Here is a 24,684-nt window from a genome sequence, read left to right as displayed (position 1 = left end):
GTGTAGTAAAGTGAAAATACATGCGTTAATAGGTATCTGGAAACAAATAATCTTCCCTGTCACACTGCTCCAGGCTAGCTGTAGTTCCATGCTTCTGAATAGCTGAAGGCAGAATTTGAGATTTTTTTTCCAGCACTGACAAATTATGGGATGCCAATTGTTTGTTTTGGAATGGGCTTATGTTTTAGTATATATTCATTCATTATCTGGAAGAGAGAAGGAGATGGAGTTACCGGAGGTATTTTTAAGAGATGTGGTTATGTAGTACAGCCAGTAGTGGAGACAACGAAATTCAAGAGTCATATCAAATGATACAAAAGAAAACTGGTTAATGCAAAGTATGGGAAAGTCACATGCACTATTGTTTGCATTTTTTTGGTAAGGTTTAATTCATGCTATGTAGTATTCAAGTAAGTAAGCATCATTGTGGGCTGCGCTAAAAGTAACACTGAATAGAGAACATAGGAGTCATATTATCAAATTTCTGAAATACTGTTTAGTTTTCTTACACTGGCTGGAATGAAAAAAAAAAAAAAGGATGCATAACTGAAATGATTAGGGTTCTAGAGAGGGCTGTTTCAGTACGATTTAGAAGTCTGGCACTGGTTAGTTTCCATAGCACAGGAATAAGACAGGTCAGGCTAAACATATACAATACAATAAATCTTATAAAGAAAGTTAATCACAAGCTTTCTGTTTATTCTATTTCTGTTTATGTTTTCTGCAATACCAGACAAGGGAACACTAAATTACACCGCAATAGCAACAAAGATAAAATTTCTAAATGGAAATACCATAAAAAAAATTCATTGACTTAAATCCCTTTGTTTCAAGATACCATTGAAGTCAGAAGGTTAGAATTCAGTTAAACACTGAACATGTCTCTGAGTAACACAAATCATACAGGTATGGTAGATGTAACATTTCACAGCTAGATCCTGGGATGTGTTAAGCTGAAGAACAAAAGTTTGGTTTAGATATCTTTGATAGAATCATAAACAAGCAGTTGTCACTTGCTTTTTGAAATTATGGGTTGGCACACAACCATACTGCATTTAAAAAATATAGTATTAAAAAGGAGCAGAATATGATTCAAACCTTTTATACAAAATAGAAATACAGTTTAGTTTAGCATTATACTTTTTTTCTTTACTAAATTCAGTTTCATTTGAATATTGGCTTTCTTATAACTTTGAACCTGCAATATTTTGGCATTCTTACATCCTTATGAATTTGGTTGGTCTTTGAGACAGTGCTCTTGGGATGTCAGTTAGTGATTTGTACTGTAGGACATGTCCCTTTCTGGCCACTTTTTAGTCAAAATTAGTAGCTGTTCATTGAAATCTAGAGATCTGTGTCTACTTTTCTCGAACTGAGAGGGCTGTTCCTTCTTAGGGCTCCATTAAAGCAGACCTACAAATGGCTGCTTTTAGTATATTAAAAATGATGGAAACTGTAATATTAACATTCATATATATGTATTTGATGATATTCTTGGAAGAACCTTCTAAGCTTTAACTGCTCTGTTCTCTATGGAGATGTAGGCCAGATTTAATTGGCTAAGTTAGTGTCTGCAGTGATTATTTTTTTTACACTCTGCATGTCTGCAGTTTTGAAAGGACCACAAACAGGTTCAGGTTTCAGGTGCTGTGACAGTTTTGGTTACGTTACCAACTGAATACCATAATATTTTTAAGAAGGGAATTTAGCAAATTTAATCTACACCAGGATATTAGAAAGGAGATGGTGGGCTTTAAAGCTGATTTTCATTACAGTTCAATAGTTTCTGCTAAAATAATAGACAGCAACATATGGAGATGTTTCTTACATCAAAATGATTTCTATTTACCTGTCTGGAATTTAGGAGAAAATTCCTGCTCTAACTTATTTGTAGTATATTAATACATTGCAGATTATCTTAGCTACTCTGTTACTGAGCTTTCCCAGTTTAAATATCATGTATTTATTTCTAAGAACATACTCTCTATTGACATTTTTCTCTTCATGCATTTTTGATTTTTTCTTACATTAGAAATGTTCATTCACCCTAAATTCTGCTCCTTTATGTACATGATCAAATAGCCACTCTTGTAAAACCTCCACCTCTTTTGTAGTGCTGAAGGGTCACCATATTGTTTCTAGTATGTGTTATTCTGAAGAGATCTCCTTCAGTGATATGCACTGCTTTTCTAAACATTCATCAGAACACAGATAGGTGAAAAAAAAATTAAATATTTCATTGTAAAAGTCTTTTGAATGCAAGAACAAGAAAACAGATTATAAAAGAAATCCTAATTATATGCACAGAAACAGAAGTGAAACGAGTGCTTTCATGGGTACTGCACCTGATTCCAGCAGCATCATCCAGCGTTGCTCTATAATGTGGTTTTATTGTGTGTTTTCTCTCTCCTAGGAATTAATTCCAGAGTTTTACTATCTACCAGAGATGTTTGTCAACAGTAATGGCTACAACCTAGGAATCAGAGAAGATGAAGTTGTTGTGAATGACGTTGAGCTCCCACCTTGGGCCAAGAAGCCTGAAGACTTTGTTCGTATTAACAGGATGGTAAGTAGCACTTTTTAATTTCTCTTTAGCTTTAATTTTCATTTTCATTTTCATCTTTTTAGAACTAGGCCTAAATAAATGAAATAGAAAGTGAGGGGGAAATAGCATTATTTGAAAGAAAAGATATTTTTCAACAAAATTCAATTACTTGTTCATGTGAAGGCATCAGATAGGCATAAGTTGGATAATGCCTGAAAAACTTAAGTCTGTTCCTCTTTACTACCTCTTAAATGAAAAAATCGAAAGTTGTTGCAAATGCTGGTGTGTTGCAAGGAATGTTACATTCCTTTCTCAAGCCGTGTAATTTCCATTCAGAGATGAACTGGAAGTACAGAAGTATGAACATTAGCCAATAACTGCAGTCTGTAGACTTTTTGTGAAAGAAATGATTTGATGTAAATTATCATGAAGTCTACTAGATTTAAGCATGAAAAACACTTACCTATATTAGTATTTTGTTGTTGTTTTTTTTTTTTCCTTGCTTTAATGTTAGAAATAATTATCTCTGTTAATGATAGAAATAAAATGCTTGTTTATATTCATTTTAGGGATAAAATGAAAGGTATATCATGATATAACGACAATAGTTCAATTTATGGTTGTATTTTGGAAATGGATCTTAAAATATGTCTTGTCTTGTCGTTGCTTATATAGCTTTTGAAGCTTTGGGATCCATAAAGTTGCAGAGCCATTCAGCTTTTTCATTATTCCCTACAGGGCTTTTGTTCTAGCACTGTATGTATAGCAGTATTATTTTTCTTATGATCAGTTTGGCAATTTAATTTCAAGAAATGTGTATTTAAAGAAAATTGTTCTTCAGGGACTGATGGAAAAATAGCTGTATGAAGTTCAAAAGAATAGAGGAATATTATAAAAACAAACTTATTCCTATGATTTAGAAGTGCCTGTGTGGAACAGTAAATGATTTGACATATGTACAACAGTCTCCTAAGGAAGTGATGGCAACCTCACTTTCAAGATATGAAATATACTAAACAAAGCATGAGAAATGTGTTCCAAGGAGTAGTCCATAAAGGGCAGGATGAAACTGAACAATATTTCCCTTCTTAATCTTGGCTGTTTTCACTTATAGCTGCACATAATGTAACATGCTTTCTAAAAACAAGCAGTTGTCACAGCTGCTAGCAATAAATTCAAATGCAATTTTACCACCAAAAAAAAAAAGGGGGGGGGGGGTTGAGGGAAGGGGAGGTGAACAAAAAGGATCATTGCCCTCCATTACCATTCTCAAGTGCAACATATGCTGTCACAGGTGAGCATCTCCAGCATGACCATGTCATTGCACAGAGCCCTCTTTTTGGATCATGGCTGTGGTGAAACCTGAATTGGGCCCAGGAGTAATCTTACTGAAGTTGATCAGCAACTTGGTTTTGACATGTGTAAGAACAGAAGCTCAGTACCTTAGTGGCAAAGGGTAAACAAGCTGTCATCTATTGGGAAATAAAATGAGATATATATATTGGTGATTCCCTTTGGTGAAATTTTATAAAGAATGCTCCTTTTTCTGTCCTAGAGTGTGTTTTTCCATCTTTCCACAAAGATGAGAGGATTAATATGAGGATAAAGAGATTTATGTGCTAAGAGTTCACTTGTAGAAAATCTTCAACTTTAGTTTGTTTCTGCTTTCTCAAAAAAAAAAAAAAAAAAAAAGCCTAAGAGCTCTGTACATGAAATGTTGTTCTGAGGTATTAGCAGCTGTTGAAGAAAACAGCTGCTTGCACATACTTAAAGTGCAAGACTATTCCCCTTCATGACTATTCTTTCAATAAAGACTGGTAGATAAAAGCTGGAAATGCTTTTAAATTTTAATCTGTAATAGCACTAATGACATACGTAAGTATGCTCAAGTTGCTGTGAATTGGATAAGCTGGTGTTAAGATTCTCCATTTCAACTAATAGACTACTTTGCCAATTTCTAAAAACACAAATGATCTCAATTTTGTATCACGCTCTTTCTATTCTGCCTTCCACTCCTGTGTACATTGTGCTGTTATTATATAGTTCTAACTAGAGGCATTTTCTGGATTGCCTTTCTTCTTCCCAGTGTCTACTTTTAGCACAAGCATGATCACCAGTCAAAAGTTCAGTTCTACACAGATACATACTGTCTTGAAGTGAGTAGCCTGATGAAGTTTGCAAGTGATAATGAAGTTGGGAATGGCTTAGAAAACAAGAGAAAGATACATAGATTTATTTGAATTAGATGCAGAAAGCACACTGAAGATAACCTTAGAAGGAAAGGATTAAAGATATTCAATAGGAAGCAGAAGTCTGGAAACAAAAATAGTACTTAAGGAGAGCGGCAGTGAGGGAAGGGTGATAATGAGCAGCAATTAGATCAGATATAATTCCATAGTTCTACATAGAACCAAAGTATTTGGATGCCATCTATGGAGAGTTGTTGCATCACAGCAGATAACGTATATTGTTGTACCTGCCTATGGTTCTTTTGAGACTGCACCTGGAATATTAGATTCACTTCTGGGTGACTCAAAGACAGAGAAAGTATTTGCATTTGGAAGCAGTTCAGAGGTTAGAAGAAATGTGAACTTTGGGATGTTAAAATAGTGTTACAGGTGAATAATTTTTGGTGAAGCTTATCATAAAGAAGCAAGTAACTGAAGTAGGATGACTGCCTTCATGAAAATGTGTAAAGTAGATATAGAAAGAAGTCACAGAGTTGTGTTTTGAAAGATAAAACAGGTAATATATTTTCAGGGAATCATTCGCGTAGTGTTTTATTAGCTCATAGGGCAAACAGCCGCTACAATTCCATTTTGGACACTGGAAACAGACAGGTCAACACAGAGAACAAATAAATAGAATTGGAAAGCCTGACATTCCTTACCTAATACCATGTTTTGAGCTGGTCAGAAAATGTATTATTCAGTTAGGTCATCCCCAGGCCAAGCTCTGGCTGTTACACGAGAATCCATCTCCAGAAAAAAAGTAGCCCCGGTATGGCGCTGACGTGTAAAATACAGCAAGTTTGTGCAAGTCTAGGATTTCTGCATGAGGTTTACAAAGCAAGCCAAGAGTAGGTTTACAGGAAGGCCACAAAAAATTGAAGAATGTTTCAAGTAGGTGTTATTCTGATCTTTTGTCTGATTAAGTCTGTGGTAGTCATTTCATTTCAGTGAGTAGGATCTGATGTGGTACTGTGTCACATAGGGTGGGAACTTATATGTTATGTGTAATTCTGTATGGACAAAGTAAATACAAATTTTTTTATGAAGCCTACTTGACCATTTACAGAGGTAAATTTTTTCTTTAAATAACACCAAGAATCTCAGCATTTCATCCTGAGGCTTTCCAGGGCAAGCAGAGAAGAGTCTAGTGAAACACCATATAGACACAGTCATATAAAAAGATGTAGTTTAAACAATTGGTTAACAAGACTTACTAAAATTCTGTTCAAATTAGTAAAGGGCAACGAGTTCAGGGGTGTTTCATTTGATAGTTCAGTCAAGTGTTACATTTTTCTAACCAAATGCAGAAATGGAAGTAAAAATGATTTCCCATCAAACAAGACTGCTCTAAACTTTGGAAAATTAGACTTACGATAAACACTGGAAAAGGCACTCAGTCCTGTTATTTTAAGATCTATTACAGCAGATTCTAAAGTCTCAGTGTATATACATCAGGGATTGTTGCAGCACTTTTATTTATCCATACAAAGCTAGACTGATTACTGTGGACTTACTCATGAAACATTAATAAAGCACTATGTTCAATGCTAACATGATTATGGTCTGACCTCAGTGATGGCACAAAGGACGGAGGCAGAAAGTGTCCCTGATAACATTACCCTAATGCTAGGCTCATCAATCATAATCTCCCAGTTTACCAGGAAAAAAAAAACCCACGCATAAAACCTTCCACAGATGTGCATCTGTAGTCCTGCTCAGTCTCTCAATCCCCACAGACTTCAAGCAGTCCTGAGAGCCAGAAATAGAGCATATTCAGTCAGTAAGTCAAGCATGTTAAATCAAGGCAGGAAACACCACTGCTAAACACTGAAGCAGAGCTTTTGAAATAACCAGTCTTTAATTTGGAAACAAAAGATGCAATATTGTGTAATTCAAAGTTAATTATAATGATATTTTCATTATGGCTTAGACACATATTAAATTGCAAATTACAGTGTTGAGTAAAACGCGTTCACTGCAAATTATGTTTTTTGAAAGCCTGAATGGTGTCCTGTTTTTCTTATACATATTTTGTTCCTATTACATAGCTGTTACTAAGATTGAATTTTCCTTCTGTCTTTGAAATGATTTATTTAAACTCTTCTGCTGCCAATTGCATTTTTGTACTGTTCTCTGGCTATTCAGAAGCATGCATAGTATTTCATAATTAGAAAGCTTTTTCAATGGTCATTAGATACTTCTATTATGAAATCTCTGTGCTGTGAGGATCAGGGAGATTTATTTTTTTTGCTCACCATTCAGCAGCAGTTGGCATTTCATTCGTAGCAGATAGGCGGTACATAAGATTTTGTATTAAGATTTTGTATTATTCCATCAGTAGTAGAATGTCTGATGTTTTTGTGCCTTGCCAAGGTTTGTTCTTAATGCAGTTAAACTCATTCAGCTCACAGGTGAATCAGTCTAACTGGGAAATGACAATGTTTTTTTTTTGTTTGTTTGTTTTTGTTTTTGTTTTTATTTTGAAGCTTTCTTATATCACTGAAGAATCTATTTACATATTGAAGATGCTCACATAAAGGATCAGTTCCGATGCAGGCATCCCTAGAATAACCCAAATATGTACAATACATTTGTTTCACTTTTATTAAAAGATTGCTTTGCTTAAACAAACAGAACTAATTCCAGATATCAGTATTTCTTTTTTATTGTGCAGCAAGAGTCAAAGACTTTACCCCCTTAAATGGTACAAGAAGCGCTGAAAGAGGAAGTGAAATATTAAGCTGAGACAATCTGTATATTCAGAGCTTTTCTATTCTCCAGACACATGCACACACAAAGAAAAAAAAGAAACGACTAATGCAAAACACCGATGTGTTAGAAATGTGTTGGACTAGCTTATAATATAAACTTAGAACTCCAAATACTTTACACAACATATGTTTTGCATTAAAATAAAAACCAATGCCTCCTATTGGAATGTCCATGAAGCATAATTTTTACTCCAGATTAGGATGAAGGTGTGCTACCTTCATCCTTGAGAAAGCTCAGAATTTAAGAGGAAGAAATTTTCACTGTTAAGTGCAGTTACCTAGGTTTCTTAAATCAGACGTCTTGTGGAAAGCATAGACGTTCATAGATGTTTCACTCACTGTGGTGATGCACTGGAACAGTTTGCCCAAGGAGGTTGTGGGTGCCCCATCCCTGGAGACATTCAAGACCAGACTGGATGTGGCTCTGGGCAGCCTGGTCTGGTAGCTGGTGATCCTGCTTATAGCAGGAGAGTAGAAAATGGATGATCATTGTGGTCCTTTTCAACCCAGGCCATTCTATGATTCTATGATTCAGGTGTTCTAGTTAAAAATCGTACTGAGGAGTGACATATGAAATTCTTATATTTGTCCAGAATTAAAATCAGAAATAAATATAGAACTCAATTCCACTAAGCAGTAACTTGCCTAATATTAATCTCACTCAGTTTATGCATAGGAATCAACTTACTAATTTCTGTTTATATTTTACAACAGTTACAGGTCTGATTTTCAGCCTGTGGAACATGTGTGCATATGCTTGCATGCAAACACAGAAAAAAACACAATTCCTTTACTTCAAAATATTTATCTTTCTCTAACTAGAGAATTCTTTATTATTAATTATCATAGAAAACAAGCTGGATATTACCTCATTTCTGTTAAATATTTCGTATTTCTTAAAAAGACATAAGTAATGCTGTATCAGTATTAATACATACACCATATACTTATTAAAACTTTACTTCTATATAATATGTAGAAGTAATATATACAATGCAGGATCACAGAATCACACAGTGTCATGGAATGACAGAATATCCTGATTTGCAAGAGACCCACAGGGATCATTGAGCCCTAGCTCCACACAGGACTACCAAACATTCCAAGACAAATAATTTGCAAGAACCTCTGGATACCATCTTGTTCAGCTCCTGTTCCATCAGGGACACCCAGAGCAAGGTGGCCAGGGCCATGTGCAGGTGGCTTTGGAAGATCCCCAAGGATCTTCCTCAGAAGAAGCCTCCTCAGGCTCTGGGCAGCCTGTGCCAGTGATTCATCACCTGGGAGAAGCTCTCCCAGTATTCAGAGGGAAATTCCTGTGCTCCACTTTGTGCCTATGGCCTCTGGTCCTGGCACTGGGCACCACTAGACAGAGCCTGACTCCATCCTCTTGGCACTGTCCTACTCCCGCTCCTCCCCCCCCACCCCCCCACCCCCACCCCCCTCCCCACCCCAGTGAGGAGATCTTCCTGAGCCTTCACTTCTCCAGCTGAGCAGTCCCATCTCTCTCAGCCTGTTCTCACTGTCCAGTCCCTTCAGCATATCTGGGGTTCTTTATTGGACTCTCTCCAGTATATCCATATTTCTCTTGTACTAAGGGGGCCCAGAACCTGACCCAGCATTGCAGGTGAGGCCTCACCAGCACTGAGTAGAGGAAGGATTACCTTTTTTCACCTGCTGGTGCTACTTTGCCTCATACAGTCAGGAATACCATTAGCCTACTTAGCAGTAAAGGCACATTACTGGCTCTTGTTCAACTTGGAGTCCAAGAGGACACATTATATGGCTGATAATTATTATTAATGCCTCCTATACGTTTTAAAGCCACAGTTTTCTTGAATACTGTATCCTGTATGGCCATCACCTACTTACCTTAACAAAATGTTTGTCTTTTTCTGCATGTTGTTACTCCTGTATCTACAAATTATATTTACACAGAAAATTCTCTCACCCTATTCCCTACTGAGCATTGCATATTCATGAGAAACCAAACCATGTACAGCTGACAGTGACACACTCATACATTTTCAGAAGGGACTTTCACGGAAGGGAGAAAGCTTTTGCATTAGAGCAAATTAGGGAGAAGATTCTGCAGGCACCTCTGCCAAAATCCATGCCACAGCAGTCACCCACCACACAGTGTCTGGCAAGTATTGTCCTTGCCACACCAGCATCCTCACAGTCTCCCAAGCAGTAACTGGACTTCCACTTTTGTGTGGAATTGAGAAAAGTATACCTCCACATAACTAAATTTGTCTCTTACGTATTTCCCATTTAAACATACAGACCTATAAAGAAGCATTAGACCTCTAAAGATAGTACAATAAATCTGCTTAAAGTGTTGCAGACAGGGGACAGGACATGCTGCCACGGAAAAACAGCTCATTTGTGTAGTAAGTTATTAAGGAGCAGTTCATCCATGTGAAATAGAAGTTCTTCATACCTGCCAGGGTCACTGAGACCTTCTCTGGAATGACAAGCGGCTGAGCAGCGGCTGGTCATGCAAGTTGAAACTGCCTCAGGGAAACATAACATAGGCATTCAATTCTGCTACCATAGGGGAGAGAATGTTGTAGAAGATAATGGGTGAAATATGCTGATTTGACCTAAGTTAGTTTCTTTCTTTCTTTTTTTTTTTTTTTAATTTCAGATTTACTGTCCAACCTTTAACTAGTATACTTCTATCTCAAATTTCTATCAGTTACCTGAAATGTTACCTGCATACTCTAGAAATAAAAATGCTATTTTTGTCCACTGCAAACACCTGACATTTCATTTCATGATCTGCTTTTTAATAAGTGATAGATATGGCCACAAGCCAACCTTATAAAATGCAGAGAACAGAGAAAGAGAACTTTTGGCCTGCTCATTGTAAGTTGGTCACAGATGGACACTGGAAAGACAGCAGACTTAAAATCCTGCTCTAAATTTTCTTGCATTCAAAGGAACATTAAAAATCGACCATTTAAAAGTTAGGAAATACTTTATTCATTATCGTGGTAGTTTACTTAAATTTGTCCTCGTATGCTAACATCCTTTAAACTGAATAAGGTAAAAGATGTATGAAAAAGATTACACAAGATCATGCAGTTACTGTCTATATCATTCTGTACACATGCAAGATAATATAATTATGGATCTGACATTGCTTATTTATTTAGAGACACACTGTGAAATCAAGTAGTTTATTATTAATGTATTTTAATAATATTAGGCAAAATTTGCATGTGATGGCCTCTGATTTTGGAAAGGGAGTAACACATTTTTATACAGTTCTCTGCAACATTTGTTTGTAGGTTCTTGTAGAATCCCAAACTTCAGCCCTTGAAAACTGAGCTCCATGTCAGCTTTGAAGCCTGAGCCTTCCCATCCATTTTCCTCTGAAATAATGTTTACTGATTTTGTCAGAGAGTTCTGGTTTTCCATCATGAAGTAGAGTTCCTCTTCTATGTGAAGCACTGTGGAATGATTACCTGAATGGAAGAATTATGATTATTCAAGAGAAAAAAAAACAGCACAAAACAAGTAAACAACAAACACAGACAAAATGTAATCTTTGAAAATTAGAAGTGCTAGATAACATTACACAACTGATTGCAGTCAGCTCTACATGTGCGCTGAAGAAAGACAGTGAGCTTGACATAGATATTTACATAATAAATTGTATTAAGGTTGGAATTTTTTTCTTCAGACAGAGCCAGGTTCTTGTCCAGTGGTGCCCAGGGCTAAAACCAGAGGGCATGGGCACAAACTGGGGCACAGGAGGTTCCATCTGAACACCAGGAGCATTTCGGTGCTGTGCAGTGGCAGAGCACTGGCACAGGCTGCCCAGAGGCTGTGGCGTCTCCTACTTGGTAATTTTCCAAAGTCCCCTCAACACGACCCTATGCACCCTGCTTCGTTTGCCCCTGGTAGGACAGGTGCTGAACAATTTGGCATCTAGATGTCCCTGAAAACCTCAAGCATTCTGTGATTTCATTATTAGTTTTCTTCAGATAAACTAACTGGAAGTTAGTGCTCAGATCTGAATCTACCTTGATCAAAGGGAACTGGGTATACAATACTGTACTGAAGCACAATTCTGATGTATTTTGGGAAAGGGCACATATAGAAACACTGCTGGTAGTACAAGAATCTTCATTTTAGTACCAGTTACTGTTTATCTTAGGCATTCTCTAAAGTTAGCACTGGGAATCAAAGAATTAGAGTATCTAACATACATTTTGAGACAACTTGGTAAGGGATAAGGATAAGCTATGTAATGCCTTCAGGCTTTGAAAGTTACATTTTAGACAGTGATATCTACTAAGGATGCAAATAGTTTGGTAAAGGCATAGTGGTTGTATAATACTCAGTAATTTTGCCGTCATTCACTCTGTGTAGCGTTAGTCCCTTTCCATATGCTAAGCAACAGGGTAACAATCCTTGAAGACATTTCTAAACTAGTCATGTCCTTTTTTTTTCCCTGGTGGACCAATCTCATGTCAGAAATGAATGTGAAAAATAATGTTTTCCTGTGAGAAATAAGTGAAAACTCACACAGAGGGTTCAGAACCTGATTTTGTCAATACAACTTTGTAATCCTCAAATTTTACTGTTAGATTTAAGGCTAATAGAATGAGATGGAAAAATATGGATGAATATTGGGTTTATGAACTTGTTTTCTCACTTTTATCAGTTTCTCTTGTCGAATTATCTAACTTATTTGACAAGCCCAAATTAATTATTAACCCCTTGCAGCCAAGAGAAACGCGGTAGCTGAAAAGAAAAAATACCTTGATATAAAGTTGAATGAAATAAAAATATCTTTTCAGGTTTGTTTTCCCCCCTTTCCCTCCCCACCCCCCCACCCCCCTCCCCCCACCCCACCCCCCAAAAAAATAAAATAAAATAAAATAAATCTGTTTTGTTTGTTTGTTTGGTATTTGAAAGATTTCAAATTAATTGAATGAGCCTGAACAGGAAATGTAATGATACCTATTATGATTCCTCGAATCATAGGAGAGGCAAGAAACAATTTAAGCACAAAAGTGCATGATGATGGAATTTACTTCCTTACTCTGAACTTCACTTGCAGGCCCTGGAAAGTGAATTTGTTTCATGTCAACTTCATCAGTGGATTGACCTTATATTTGGCTACAAGCAACGGGGACCAGAAGCAGTGCGTGCACTCAATGTTTTCCACTACCTAACATATGAAGGCTCTGTGAACCTGGACAGTATCACTGATCCTGTCCTCAGGGAGGTAGGTGTTTATGCAATTTCATTCTAAAAACTGCTGTCATTTCACAAGAAATGGTACTTTTTCCACCTTTCACTGCTGCCAAAAATTGTAGGGTCTGATTCAGAATTTGAACCTTTCAGAAGCAAGAATTAATTAGCTAGCCATAAAACAGATGTCCCAGGGTATTTTGTTTGGGTTTACTAATATACTCATATTTTATAGCCACTTGTGCTATGGAAAATTGTAACGTAATGTATATTCTACAATTTAAATTCTGAAACTTTTTAAAATTAATTACTTTGAGTAAGTTTACTCAATTACTAGAACTGAAAAGCTAAAGAAAAAAGACTGCATCACAGTTACAGGAAAAAACTGTAATGTTTTCAACCAGATAATGTGGGAAGCAATATCTTTATGGATATGAAAATGCTCGCTAGGTGGACAACAGAAATAATTCAAATTACTTTTGTGTTAAGCATATAAATCATAATAAAAATGATGCCAACATAGAAAATATTTGCAAGTGTGCATATAAGCATTTATGTTTGTATGTGTGTGCATAATATATGTGTGTATACAGAGTGTGCATCTGAAATGTCATTATCATTAAATTTTAAGAAAAAAAGTACTGGTTACCTTGATATATGTTTCCTTCCAGTTTCTGTATTTGTTTTTAGTAAGACTGTTAATTTGAAACATTATTTCTCAAATATCATCCCATCGTTGGGTAAGACAATTGAAATTAGGTGGAAAGTGTGAAGAAGCAACAGCTGCTAGATGAGTACCGCTGTGATGAAGCTGTACACACAATCTTCCATTCCCCCAGATAGCTACCATCTGCTGTATGCAAAATAGTAATAATTTATACATTGCCAGGCGATGTGTTATTGTTTGTTTGTTTGTTTTTGTATCTTAGAGTTGCTCTGAAATCTACAGATTTCAGAGGGAAGTATGCTATAGAAAGCAATTGAATTCAGTGTAATTCTGGGTTATGTCATGTTGCTTTCTAGTGCTGAGTTGTATCTTTCTATATTTGGTGCTTTTTCAGGAGCAGAACAACAACAAAAAAAGCATTTGTTTTCTTATTTTGCTGTAGCTGGATTTTCATCTCATGTACTGTAAAGCTTATATTTTGCACACAGTATTCTCTTGGTTTTACAAATGGACAAAATTGTATTGATATCAAATATTTGATGTTAATGTGTACAAAATCATCTTCTGCATTTAAAACTTTGATGGTGAGAAGAGTCAAAAAAGTAGAAAACTGCAAAAACAAAGGAGCACGGGTTTTTAAAGCATAAAACAGGTGTCAAGCACTATGAATGCAAGGGATTAGCATGGCTTAAAGTCCTGATTTGCATGGGCAGACTCCGATGTCTTGACTTTAAAGAACTGCTCCCACAGGGCAGCTTGTAGGATTGAGGTCTATCTGTCTGTCTGTGCACCTTATTTAACATCTTATGACATGATGAGGCTCTTCAGCTCTCCTGTGGCTCTCTTACATGCATAACTTGTCATCAGAAATTTCAAGAAATTCATGGAAATGTTTTTGTTCAGTCACTTGTACATCTAACCCATGCCCTCCCAGTCAGTAGCGCATAAACCTCTTCTTAAGCTTTTATTTACGCCAAGTAAACAACTGAAAGCACAACTTCATCCTTATTGCCACATGAAGATTAGCAAAGAAAATACATTGCTAGTAGTGAGACATTCTCTGTCCAGTAACAAAGCTTTTGACATTTTGATGATCTACCAGCTGTCATGTTTAATTTACAAGTATACATATTGTTGTACTAGCACATTTTTTTTTCTTATTTTATTTCTTTTTTACCAGATATTCCAGAAAATAAATTAAAAGCAAAAGGTTCTTTAAAAGCCTGAAAGACAGATACACTAAACAGTATGCAAGTAATGATAATAGTTATTTAATGCATTTTATAATGGTAGCTCGTGGCATCTGGTGTCTTGACATGGAAGCATGGCCATTTAAAATGAATGGAGTTTTGGAGTTATTCAAGAAAATTCATATATCAGCATAAAAGTTCATTTGGTATTTATTTGCTAAATAAATGGGAGCATTTCCTTGCTTTGGCATAAAGATGGTGAATGTAAATGAATAAATGACAGTGAAAAAAGCAAATAAATGCACAATGATTGGCAGCAGCCATTATCAGACCAGTGTCCACAGACAGGGCAGTAGAACTGTGTCCATAACAGTGTGTGGAGCTGAGTCACTGCAAAACCTTTTTTAGTGAGATGAGGCTACAAATAAAGTCACACTGAGGTCTGACCTGGTTGAAAGGCATAATTTCCAAAGCAGATCCCAGTGACCTACTCATACTCTCCACTGGCATTTTGCTTCCACCACTTTCTTAAGCACCTCACAGCCACTGCAGAATAGCAAAGAGATTACTTCAGTCTCCATTTGATTTGAATTAAAATGTAGTCAATGATGGTGTGGCTTATCCCAGGCTGAGGGAGCTGGGCTTGTTCAGCCTGGAGAACAGAAGGCTGTGGGGTGACCTCATTGCAGCCTTCCAGCACCTAAAGTAGCCTATAAACAGGAGGGGAGCCAACTCTTTGCAAGGGTAGGTAACAGCAGGACAAAGGGAAATGGTTTTAAGTTGAGGGAAGGAACATTTAGGTTGGATATTAGGGGAAATTCTTTAGAAAGAGAGTGGTGAGGTGATAGAACAGGCTGCCCAGGGAGGTTGTGGATTCCCCATCCCTGGAGGTGCTCAAGGCCAGGCTGAAAGGGGCAGTGGGCAGCCTGTTCTAGTATTAGATATTGGGGTTGTTGGAGGCTGGAGCTTGATGACACTTGGTGTCCTTTCCAGCCCAAGTCATTCTATGATTCTGTGATTCTGTGGTTTTATGATTCCTACATCTTTCTCAAGTGTATGCAGGAGTCCTGAAAAGAGCTCTCTGATGTTTAACACTCTAAAACATCCATCCTGTGCTGTTTTCCTTCTCAGCCATTCTGAATGAAACTAGAATGATGGGATAGCGTTAAAACTTTATGTTACTGAAGTCTCTGAAATGTCATATGTCTATCTCTCTAAAAATTCTTTGGGAAGTTAAGATATGCACTTGGTGGGTAGAATGAACTAGTTTCATTTAGACATAATTTTGATTTATCAAGCAACATCAAAAACAACAACAAAAACAAAATGTGAGCAAAATGAAAATGTTGACTTATATGCACCACAGGACATATAAACCTTAATTTTGTTACTTAGGTATTTTATGATTAGAATTTGGAAAATTCTCTCATTTGGTCAGTTCGGGTAGCTTCTGTTATTCTGTGCAATGCAAAATTGTTACTACATTGTAATAAGAAGGAGAAAAAACGTTTTGTGAAATATTTTTTTTTGTTTCAACCTTTTACATTTACTTTTGCTTTTTCAATGTAAAAGCAGTGAGGAGGAAGCTGAAACTTGAAGAACAGCTTAAGGATATGGATTCATTCTTGCTTGACAGGTGAAATCATGGTTGCAGCACTAACCACAGCAATTACAGCATTAAAATGTCAAGAAATTAGAGGTCAGAATAACAGATAATTTTCTTCCTTTTGTCAGATTAAAAATTGACATTTTTTGACAGCACAGGATCTCTAGCTGAGAAAATTATGACAGCTTAACTCATCTTGTACTTGTAAAGCAGTAATTGATAATGAACTTAACTATGACAGTTTCTCCTGTGGAGAAACATGACAGAACATAGCTGGTACAAAGCCTGTATCTCTTTTTAATATGTAAACAGTAGTTATATTGGACATTAGATGTTATTTGGAATCGTCTTTACTGTTAGTATACATCATAATCTAAGTCATTTCCACTGGACAGATACAGCTGACTTCAGAGAGCTGATGCTCGGAATGCTAATGCATAAAAACAGTATCTGCAATGTAGTTTCTATTATTAGTTTTGTGTTGTTTCTTTAGGAAAATATAATTTCTCCTCTGGTTTCTCCCTAAATATCTACAGCTTTCAGGTCCCTTACTTCTCCTGTGCCCCCACTTCCCCCTCCTCCTCACCCCAACCCCTTGTCTCAATTGCTGCTTGTCCAAGTTGAAATACCTAGAAGAATGTTGGCATTTTTGCAGATACCAACATTTGAACAGCTGGAAATCTGATTAATCAAAAATCATTAGAGTTGTGGGGTTTTTTTGTTTTTCAATTTAGGAACTTGTTTCTGTATGACAGTGTTGTGGCTGGAAAGGAACAGAGTAGTTATCCGTGTCATTAGCACATCTAATAAAAGAGCTGGAATCATGGAACAAACTCAAAATATTGTTCAGGTGGTATATAGTGGATGGATACCACATAGCACCAGAAGCATATATTAAGTATAACCTCATAATATTTCAGGCTTTCTGTTCATTTGTTTAAAATATGGTCAGATCATTCTTTTTTTCTCCACACATTCAATTTGCTTGTGATTAGAAATATTTGAAAAGGTAAAGTTAGAAATTATCTTACACAACTATTTTTCGCACTGTGCTGTAGATTAACTTCTTGACTTCTTTATGTTCAATGTGAGCAACAAATGCAGCTAAGCTGCACAACATGGGGACTGTCCTGCCAGCATTCTGCATCTTCAGCAGAAGCTTGCATCCCTCCAGTGTGTTGGGAGTCATAGAATCATGGAATCATTAAGGTTGCAAAAGACCTTTGCGATCATTTAGTCCAACTGCGCACCCTCCACCAATACTGCCCACTCACCTATGTTTCTCAATACATCTATGCATTCTTTGAACACAAGAAAAGGAAGCAAAACAGTGGGAAATTACTGGGCTCAAATATTTATTCAGAACCTGTTTTGAAACTCAAAATACCTGAGCAAATTGAAAAATTATTATAGTTGTCAGTGTTTGACAGTCAGTCACTGTCCTTGGAGTACAGTTTTGCTGGCAGCTAACAGAACATATGGCCTATGCAATATTTATTTCTTTGGCTGTGGATTGATATTTAAATAAGTTGAAAAGTCATAATCATTCAATAGTCTTGCAGTGCATTTCAGTTACCCTCATTTCTGGGTTTTATTTTTCATATTATATTTTCGTCTGTTACCTCTATCTTTGATCTGACAGGAATAACAAAGCATCCCTCTGGATCTGTTATAGTGAAATATGCCCACAGGAAGCAGAGTAGATCACATCAGTTTTCACTTTTTTTTTACTTTTTTTTTTTTTTCTTTTTTTTTTTTTCTTCTCTCTTCCTTTTCTTCCCTTTCTTGCTGAAACACTCTTTGCTACTACAGAGGGCTGACATGATCGGGCTGTCAAGACTCAGCAAGATAGATATATCTTTAACAGAGGGAGGGGGAAGGTGAGCCTTTCCCTGGTGGCTGAACCTGGAAAATTTATGAGGAAAAAATTAACACTCTGCTCTAATGGCACTATATAACACTTCCAATGTAACATTAGCCCCTGTGACCATGTGCTTGTTCTTGCTTTCACTCAGAGGTATTCTTCTTTATTCTTATTTCATTGGTAACTTGTTAGATCTTTCTCTGCTGGGCACTGTTTCTTTGATGTGACAGGAAAATCAAAACCACCCCTATGGATCTGCTTGATTGAATTGTACCCACAGCACTGGCCACTTCTATATTCAATTGTGCTTAATTGCCTCCATACAAGGAGCAGCTTTCTCTTCATCTCTTGGAGCAGCACTGGCTAGACATGGACATGGGTAGCTGTGAAGTAAGTAGGAAACAGCAAGCAGTATCAATATCTATTTCTTTCTGAGTGAATTGAGGGAATCTGTAGTGCAGAAACATTCGTTCAAGCAAAAGTCATCACTGAAGTCAAATTATTTTCTTATATGCTGTCTGTTCTTCACCGAGAAATGTATACTTGATTTAGGTTTTGTCAAGAACTCTACATCCCCTGCATTTCCAAATATCATGTTTTGAAGTCAAATAAAACATTTTTTTTCCCACATATATGCCCACTTTGGGGACAAAGCACCTTGATTAGCTAACAGTTCTTTTGTTTATCTGTGAATCTGTTCTGTATGACTGAACCATAGAATCACAGAATTGCAGGGGTTGGAAAGGACCTTGAGAGATCATCAATTCCTACCCCTCTGCTAAAGCAGGTTCCTTACAATAGGTCACACAAGTAGGCATCTGGATAGGTCTTCAGTATCTCCATAGGAGAAAACTCCACAGCCACTCTCGACAGCCTGTTCCAGAGCTCTGTCATCCTTACAGTAAATAAGTTCTTCTGCATGTTTGTATGTAACTTCCTATGTTCAAGTTTTAGGCCATTGCTCCTTGTCCTATCACTACACACCACCAAGAAGAGCCTGACCTCATCCATTTGCCTCCTACCTCTCTTTAGATATTTATAAACATTAATCCAATCCACTCTCAGTCTTCTTTTCCCCAGCTCTAACAGACCCAGTCTACTTAGCCTTACCTTGTATGGAAGATTCTTCAGTTCTCCAGGCCCTTTATCATCTTTATCATCCTCCACTGGAGATACCATTAAAAACAAAAACACAAAAACAAACAAACAAACAAAAACATATATATTTATATACATACATATGCATTCATGTATGTATGAATGCATTACAGACCAAAAAAAAAAAAAAAAAAGGAATATTTTTTAATATTATGGTGAATCTTTTCTAATCTTAGTTCATTCATGGCTATTCCTGGACCATTCTGTTATATGTGTACAGGAATTTGGAAGCTTTTGATGGTCAAGAAAATGCAGTTTCTAGAATTAAAACAAATTGTGGCCTATAGGTGTTTTTTTTGGTTTTTTTTTTGTCTACAGTACTGTGCAAAAGGAGATAGGATCTGTTTATTGATCATTGCTCAGGTGATTAAAAAGCTCAGCATCTAGACAGAACTAAGCACCTTCACACAACATCTGCGGCAAACCATGCACCAGCCATTCTAACTAAAGAGCTACGGATAACTGACTTATTTAGCTGACAATTCTTCATCTAACCAGTTTAAAAAATATTTCAGATAATTAATTCATCAAAGAAATACTAGAGTGAGTTTATGAATAACTCGTAGCCCTGGAGATGTCTTATTCTCTGAATATTATTTGGAATAATTTTCTGGCCATTTCTCATATAGTTTACTTATCTCTGTCCATTCTTTTATTCAGAACATCCTGGAGTTTTACACAGACCAATTTTAGTGTTGTGCCTATATAAAAAATCCATAGCCCATAGCCATTATCACTCTTTTACTGCAGAAGTATGAAAAATACACCTCTTTTTTATGACCATTTCTTCTTTATTGTTCTATTATTTTGTTTTTCTCCATATGGATGACAGGTAACAATTATTTGTCTTTAAAATTAGCAGTAAGCATTTTACCATACACCTAAAGTAATATTTCATGTAAGAGAGACAGAGAGCAAAAGAGATAGGGTGAAAATTACTGCTGCTGATTGTAAGAGAAATAGCTTGAAGGGGCTTCTTTTTGCCTATTAGCACAGATTTCAGTTATATTACCCTGTCATTACCTCAGCATAAATTAACTATTATTCAAAGCATTTCACACACACGAGTTTATTGGAACAGATAATATTCAGTCTATGGATATAGTCATTCACTTAGAAAGATGCAAAACTGAGCTTTCTAAATGTTTTAAACATATTGATAATGTGCCTTTTTAATGCCATTTTGAAGCCTGTGTACAGTATATCTATATTATTGTTTTCAATTTATGTCAAAAACAAAGTGAAGTTTTGAAGAATGCGTGCTGGGAAATACTCCAAACAGAATTATTTCTTTATAAGCTGAAAACAACTGAGAACATTTACTTTAAATTTAACAGTAGAACCTATTTCCAAAACTGAAGTTCTAATATACACCAAAGATTTGTGAGTACTGTGTATGACACCTTTCAGTTTGTACCTACTTGTCTGTCAGTCTGTTTCCAGTGTTTAGTTTTGAAGGTTTTCCTGTTCTCTGAGATAGTTCTTGTGTCCTGTTGTGGATAAACTGACAGCTGGCAGATGTTTGGAGACATCATAACCATGGAATTTACTGTAAGAAATATGTGCTTTGCAAACCTCAGAGCACCTTCCTAGTGTGGGAAGAAGGCAGGATGCGTGAAAAGTGATGCCAAGAGCAGAGCAAAAAGCCAACTTTTGCTTTCTGTTCAGTACATACAGTATTTATTTGTAAAGTAAAAAATACTGTGTTCATTGCAGGTGTTGATGTTTTTTCCCCCACAAATTTGAGATAAAAAACACTAAATAAGAATAAAATATGCATGTTAGATTCTTTGCCTTGCTAAGTCTGTTCTGCATTCCAAACATTAAAAAAGTCTTCAGTGATCATGTTTTATATCAATAAAAAACCAGAAGGAAAAAAGACACAGCCAAAATGCATTCTTTAATGATTAAGTACCCTTTACTCTTTTATTACTGCAAGATTTCAGGAGGCCTGTTCTGTTGTTTGCTTCTCTGTTTTCCTTCTTTTATTTTGTGTTTTCCTACCGGGTATGTTCTTAATCTTAAAATAAGTAGTTATAAATATTTTGTGTATGTTCTGTGTAATGACTTTCTGAAATATTAAGTTATCCTTTTGTTGTTGTTGTTGTTTTGTTTGTTTGTTTGTTGTTTGTTTGTTTTTGGTTTTTTTTCTGACAGTTGAGACTACTCAATAGCTTAGCTGTTTAGTGATGATTATTTTCCATTACAGTTATACTCTTTAGACTTGGTTATGTACCTTTATTTATTTAGTTCACCATTGAAAGATTATGATATCCCATTGTTCAAAAGACTGCCTGCTTACAATCATCTGAATTCATAGTATCATAGAATAACCAGAGTTGGGAAAGACCTCCATGATCATCCAGTTCAATCATCTAAGGTACTATGGTTAGGCTGCGGTTGGACTTGATGATCTTTGAGGTCTTTTTCAACCTGAGTAATTCTAAGATGATCCTAATATTCTATCAATCTACCACCAATAGGATGGGATACCAGCAATCACTAATAGACCCCTTTGGTCAAGGTTGAACTTCCCCTTGAAAGTGGTATGTTATTCTACACACTGGTTTACCATAAAAATTTGAGAGAGTTCAGAGAAAATCATCCTAGTGATGAGAGGACAGAGATGAGTGGTTTATGAACAGCATTTCCAGGGCTTAGTTGGAAATAATAGTGAAAGGTGAAATTTAGCAGAAAAGCAGGAACATAGAGAGTTGCTCATGCCAGCTCAGACAGCGATATTACTTGATCTGATATCAATTTAGCAGTTAGATGATCAAGTTCAGGAAATGTCAGTCTTAATGGCAAAAGTTTTCGAAGATCTGCAGGCTGTAATTCTCCTCAAATCTCATGTGAACAATTGTAGAAACCTCATTGGTTGAGTAATTTCAAAATAAAATGGGCAATGCATTGTTAGAAAGTATGATGTGTAGAAAAACCTAGACTTTTCCATCTGCATATCTTGACCTGCTATGTTACCCTTCTGCAGGTAGCCATGAGAATAAGAATTTAACTATTTTGTCAGTAACTCCCCTTACAATTACATTAACTTCCATCCTGAGTCACTGCATCTTTTTTTGTTCTGAAATTTTTGAAAAATCAATAGTTCATGTAGGAATTCATTGTAAAAACTGGTACCTTACTCAGTATATGCAATTTAACTCTTTTTTTTGTTGTTGTTCAAACATTGCTGTCTGGAAAATTGGATATTTGGTCCTCTGCTGACTTTTGTAGACTGAAGTCAATCAGTAGGTGAAAAAAATGTATTCAAAAGATGTGCTGAACATCTTCCATGTACTGATTACTACCCCCATTACACAACCTACAGTCAAAGCCATCTGTATGTAGTTTAGACCAAATCCCAAGAAGTCCAGACCTAAATATTCATGTTCTTTTTTTAGTTCTCACATTGCAAATTTTTTCAGAACTTCACAGAAAATGTAAAAACATAGTAATCAACAAAATTTGACAGAAAGATTGTTAATAGAAATGTGTGAGCCTTTCTTAAGATAGTGGACCACAGTAAGGAACAAAATGTAACCAAAGTGGAAGAAGAGTCAGCAAAAAATGAAAGAAAAAAAGAAATCTCTTAAAACAGGTATAAAATCAGTTTAAGGAGAGAGAGGAAATAAAAGGACAATATAGAGGAATTTAAGAATCTTTACTTTTAAAAAAACGACTCCCTTCTCAATAAATAAATTTCCTTTGCAGAGACTTTACACACATTTATTGTAGATTTTAAAAAGTTTAACTGTGATTTTTTAAAGCTCATAGTTCATCTTTTAAAATTAAAAAAAAAAAAAAAAGAAAAAAAAGAAACACAAAAAAGTAGTTAAAACCAGCTGTAAGAATGCACTGTTAAAGCTCTTAGCCACCAAGAAAAAAAATTAATTAGAAAAGAGTGGATGAAATTTCAAAGTTTTAATGAAACCTCCTGCTGATATTACTGTTGCATTTTTATGATAGGATGCCTATGCTCAAGGGCCTCTGCGTTCCTTAAAAATGACAATTAAAAACATGCTGTGTGTCTTAAACAAAGCCAACGGCAAGGGCAGCTAATAAATAGTATTAAACCTGGTGAGGTCCCCGGTAACTTCTCCCTTCTAATGGCATACAGTAAAATTTTGCAAACACATAAGAGGCAGAGCGCAATTCAGATGACATCAGACTCCATGAAAACCACGGGAAGCTGCCCAATGCTACTTCTTTGGCTCCACTCCCAATTACTCCCTAATGCACTTAAGAAGTCTACAGTACTTATGTTTTTATTCGCAACCCAGATTGTCCTTCACTTTGATTTGGCAACTGCACAGGTGCTGGCATAGCCAGGCTTTTTCTACTCTTGTGACCTTTCCTAAGCAGCAGAATTAAGAGCCATTTGGTCATACCATTTGAAAATCAAGGGTCCTTCAGGTACATTCACTCTCTCACTTTCCTCAGAATAGTGCTGGTTTTTGATGCATTGAATGTTGCGATCTAAGTAGATACCACAATTGTCTTCCTCTTTCCAGACAGGACTGCTGAATAAGGACTGAGATGCTCAGCTTTGCTGTTTGTCCAGACAGGGCTTCATGTTTCTTTCCCCAAAGATCTCCATGAACAGTTTAAATTTACTCTTTCCTCTGTCTCAATGGAAAGAAAAAATAAAGATTTTTACAAGTATTATCTCTGTTTTGTAGCATTTCTACTCCCAGAGAGTAACTGGAGCTTTATTACTGTGGGAACAGTTATAAATAACATTGTCCTCACTGCCACAGAAGGAGTAGCTTCTGTTTTCAATTCAGCCTTCTGATTATTTTAAGTGGTGATTCATCAGTAACACTTGATTTTGATTTTTTTTTAAATTATTATTTCTAAATATAATATATAATAATATAAATATAATAATATATAATAAAATATAATTTTCTAAATATAAATTTATTTATTTTTTCATCTGGAATGAAGCCTGAAGCCCTGCATATGCCCCGGTGTTTAACTGACCAAACCAGGGTGAGAAGCTTCTCCTCAGGTCTGAAGAATAGAAGTGGAGGAACAAAGGAGGGGAAATAGAATTGCTTGAGATGATGGACATTTAAAAAACTCCTGCCGCCTTGTGGAGAGGATGGGAGATTGAGATCAAGGCTCGGTAGGAATAGATAAAAAATAAAAGAACAAGGCAGAAAGGACATGTAGAGTGTTTGGCACAAGGAAGGACAGAGGGAAAAGGTTAATAATGTGGTACCTGGGAGCCTTATAGAAGCAGTGAAGGAACTCCTGTAGGTCCACAGAGCACTTGGTGTGATTGTTAATGCAGAGAAATTATGTTTGTAACCCTCCAGAGCTTTATGAGATTTTTTTAGTCTTGACGTTTGGAACTGTATTTTCATTACTAAACACACACACACACACACACACAGTGCCTTTATTTAAGTACTTTTGATCAGTAAAATTTAGCAGAT

General features: G+C 36.2%; 1 protein-coding gene across 19 annotated transcripts in view; it reads left to right on the top strand.

Moving 5' to 3' along the window:
- Positions 1 to 24,684, top strand: part of NBEA (neurobeachin) — a 460,574-nt gene that overhangs the window by 399,946 nt on the left and 35,944 nt on the right. For all 19 annotated transcript variants that reach the window (XM_085555249.1, XM_085555204.1, XM_085555247.1 and 16 more), the window contains 2 exons: positions 2,414 to 2,566; positions 12,625 to 12,792. In XM_085555249.1, the coding sequence (XP_085411375.1) occupies positions 2,414 to 2,566; positions 12,625 to 12,792 (321 nt within the window). The remainder of the gene's footprint in view (positions 1 to 2,413; positions 2,567 to 12,624; positions 12,793 to 24,684) is intronic.

This window comes from Coturnix japonica, chromosome 1 (genome assembly GCF_054131305.1).
Source record: "Coturnix japonica strain WE chromosome 1, WE-NBRP24, whole genome shotgun sequence".
Lineage (NCBI taxonomy): Eukaryota > Metazoa > Chordata > Aves > Galliformes > Phasianidae > Coturnix > Coturnix japonica.
The sequence above is the reverse complement of the archived record's forward strand: the minus strand, read 5'-3'. Positions and strand labels throughout refer to the sequence as shown.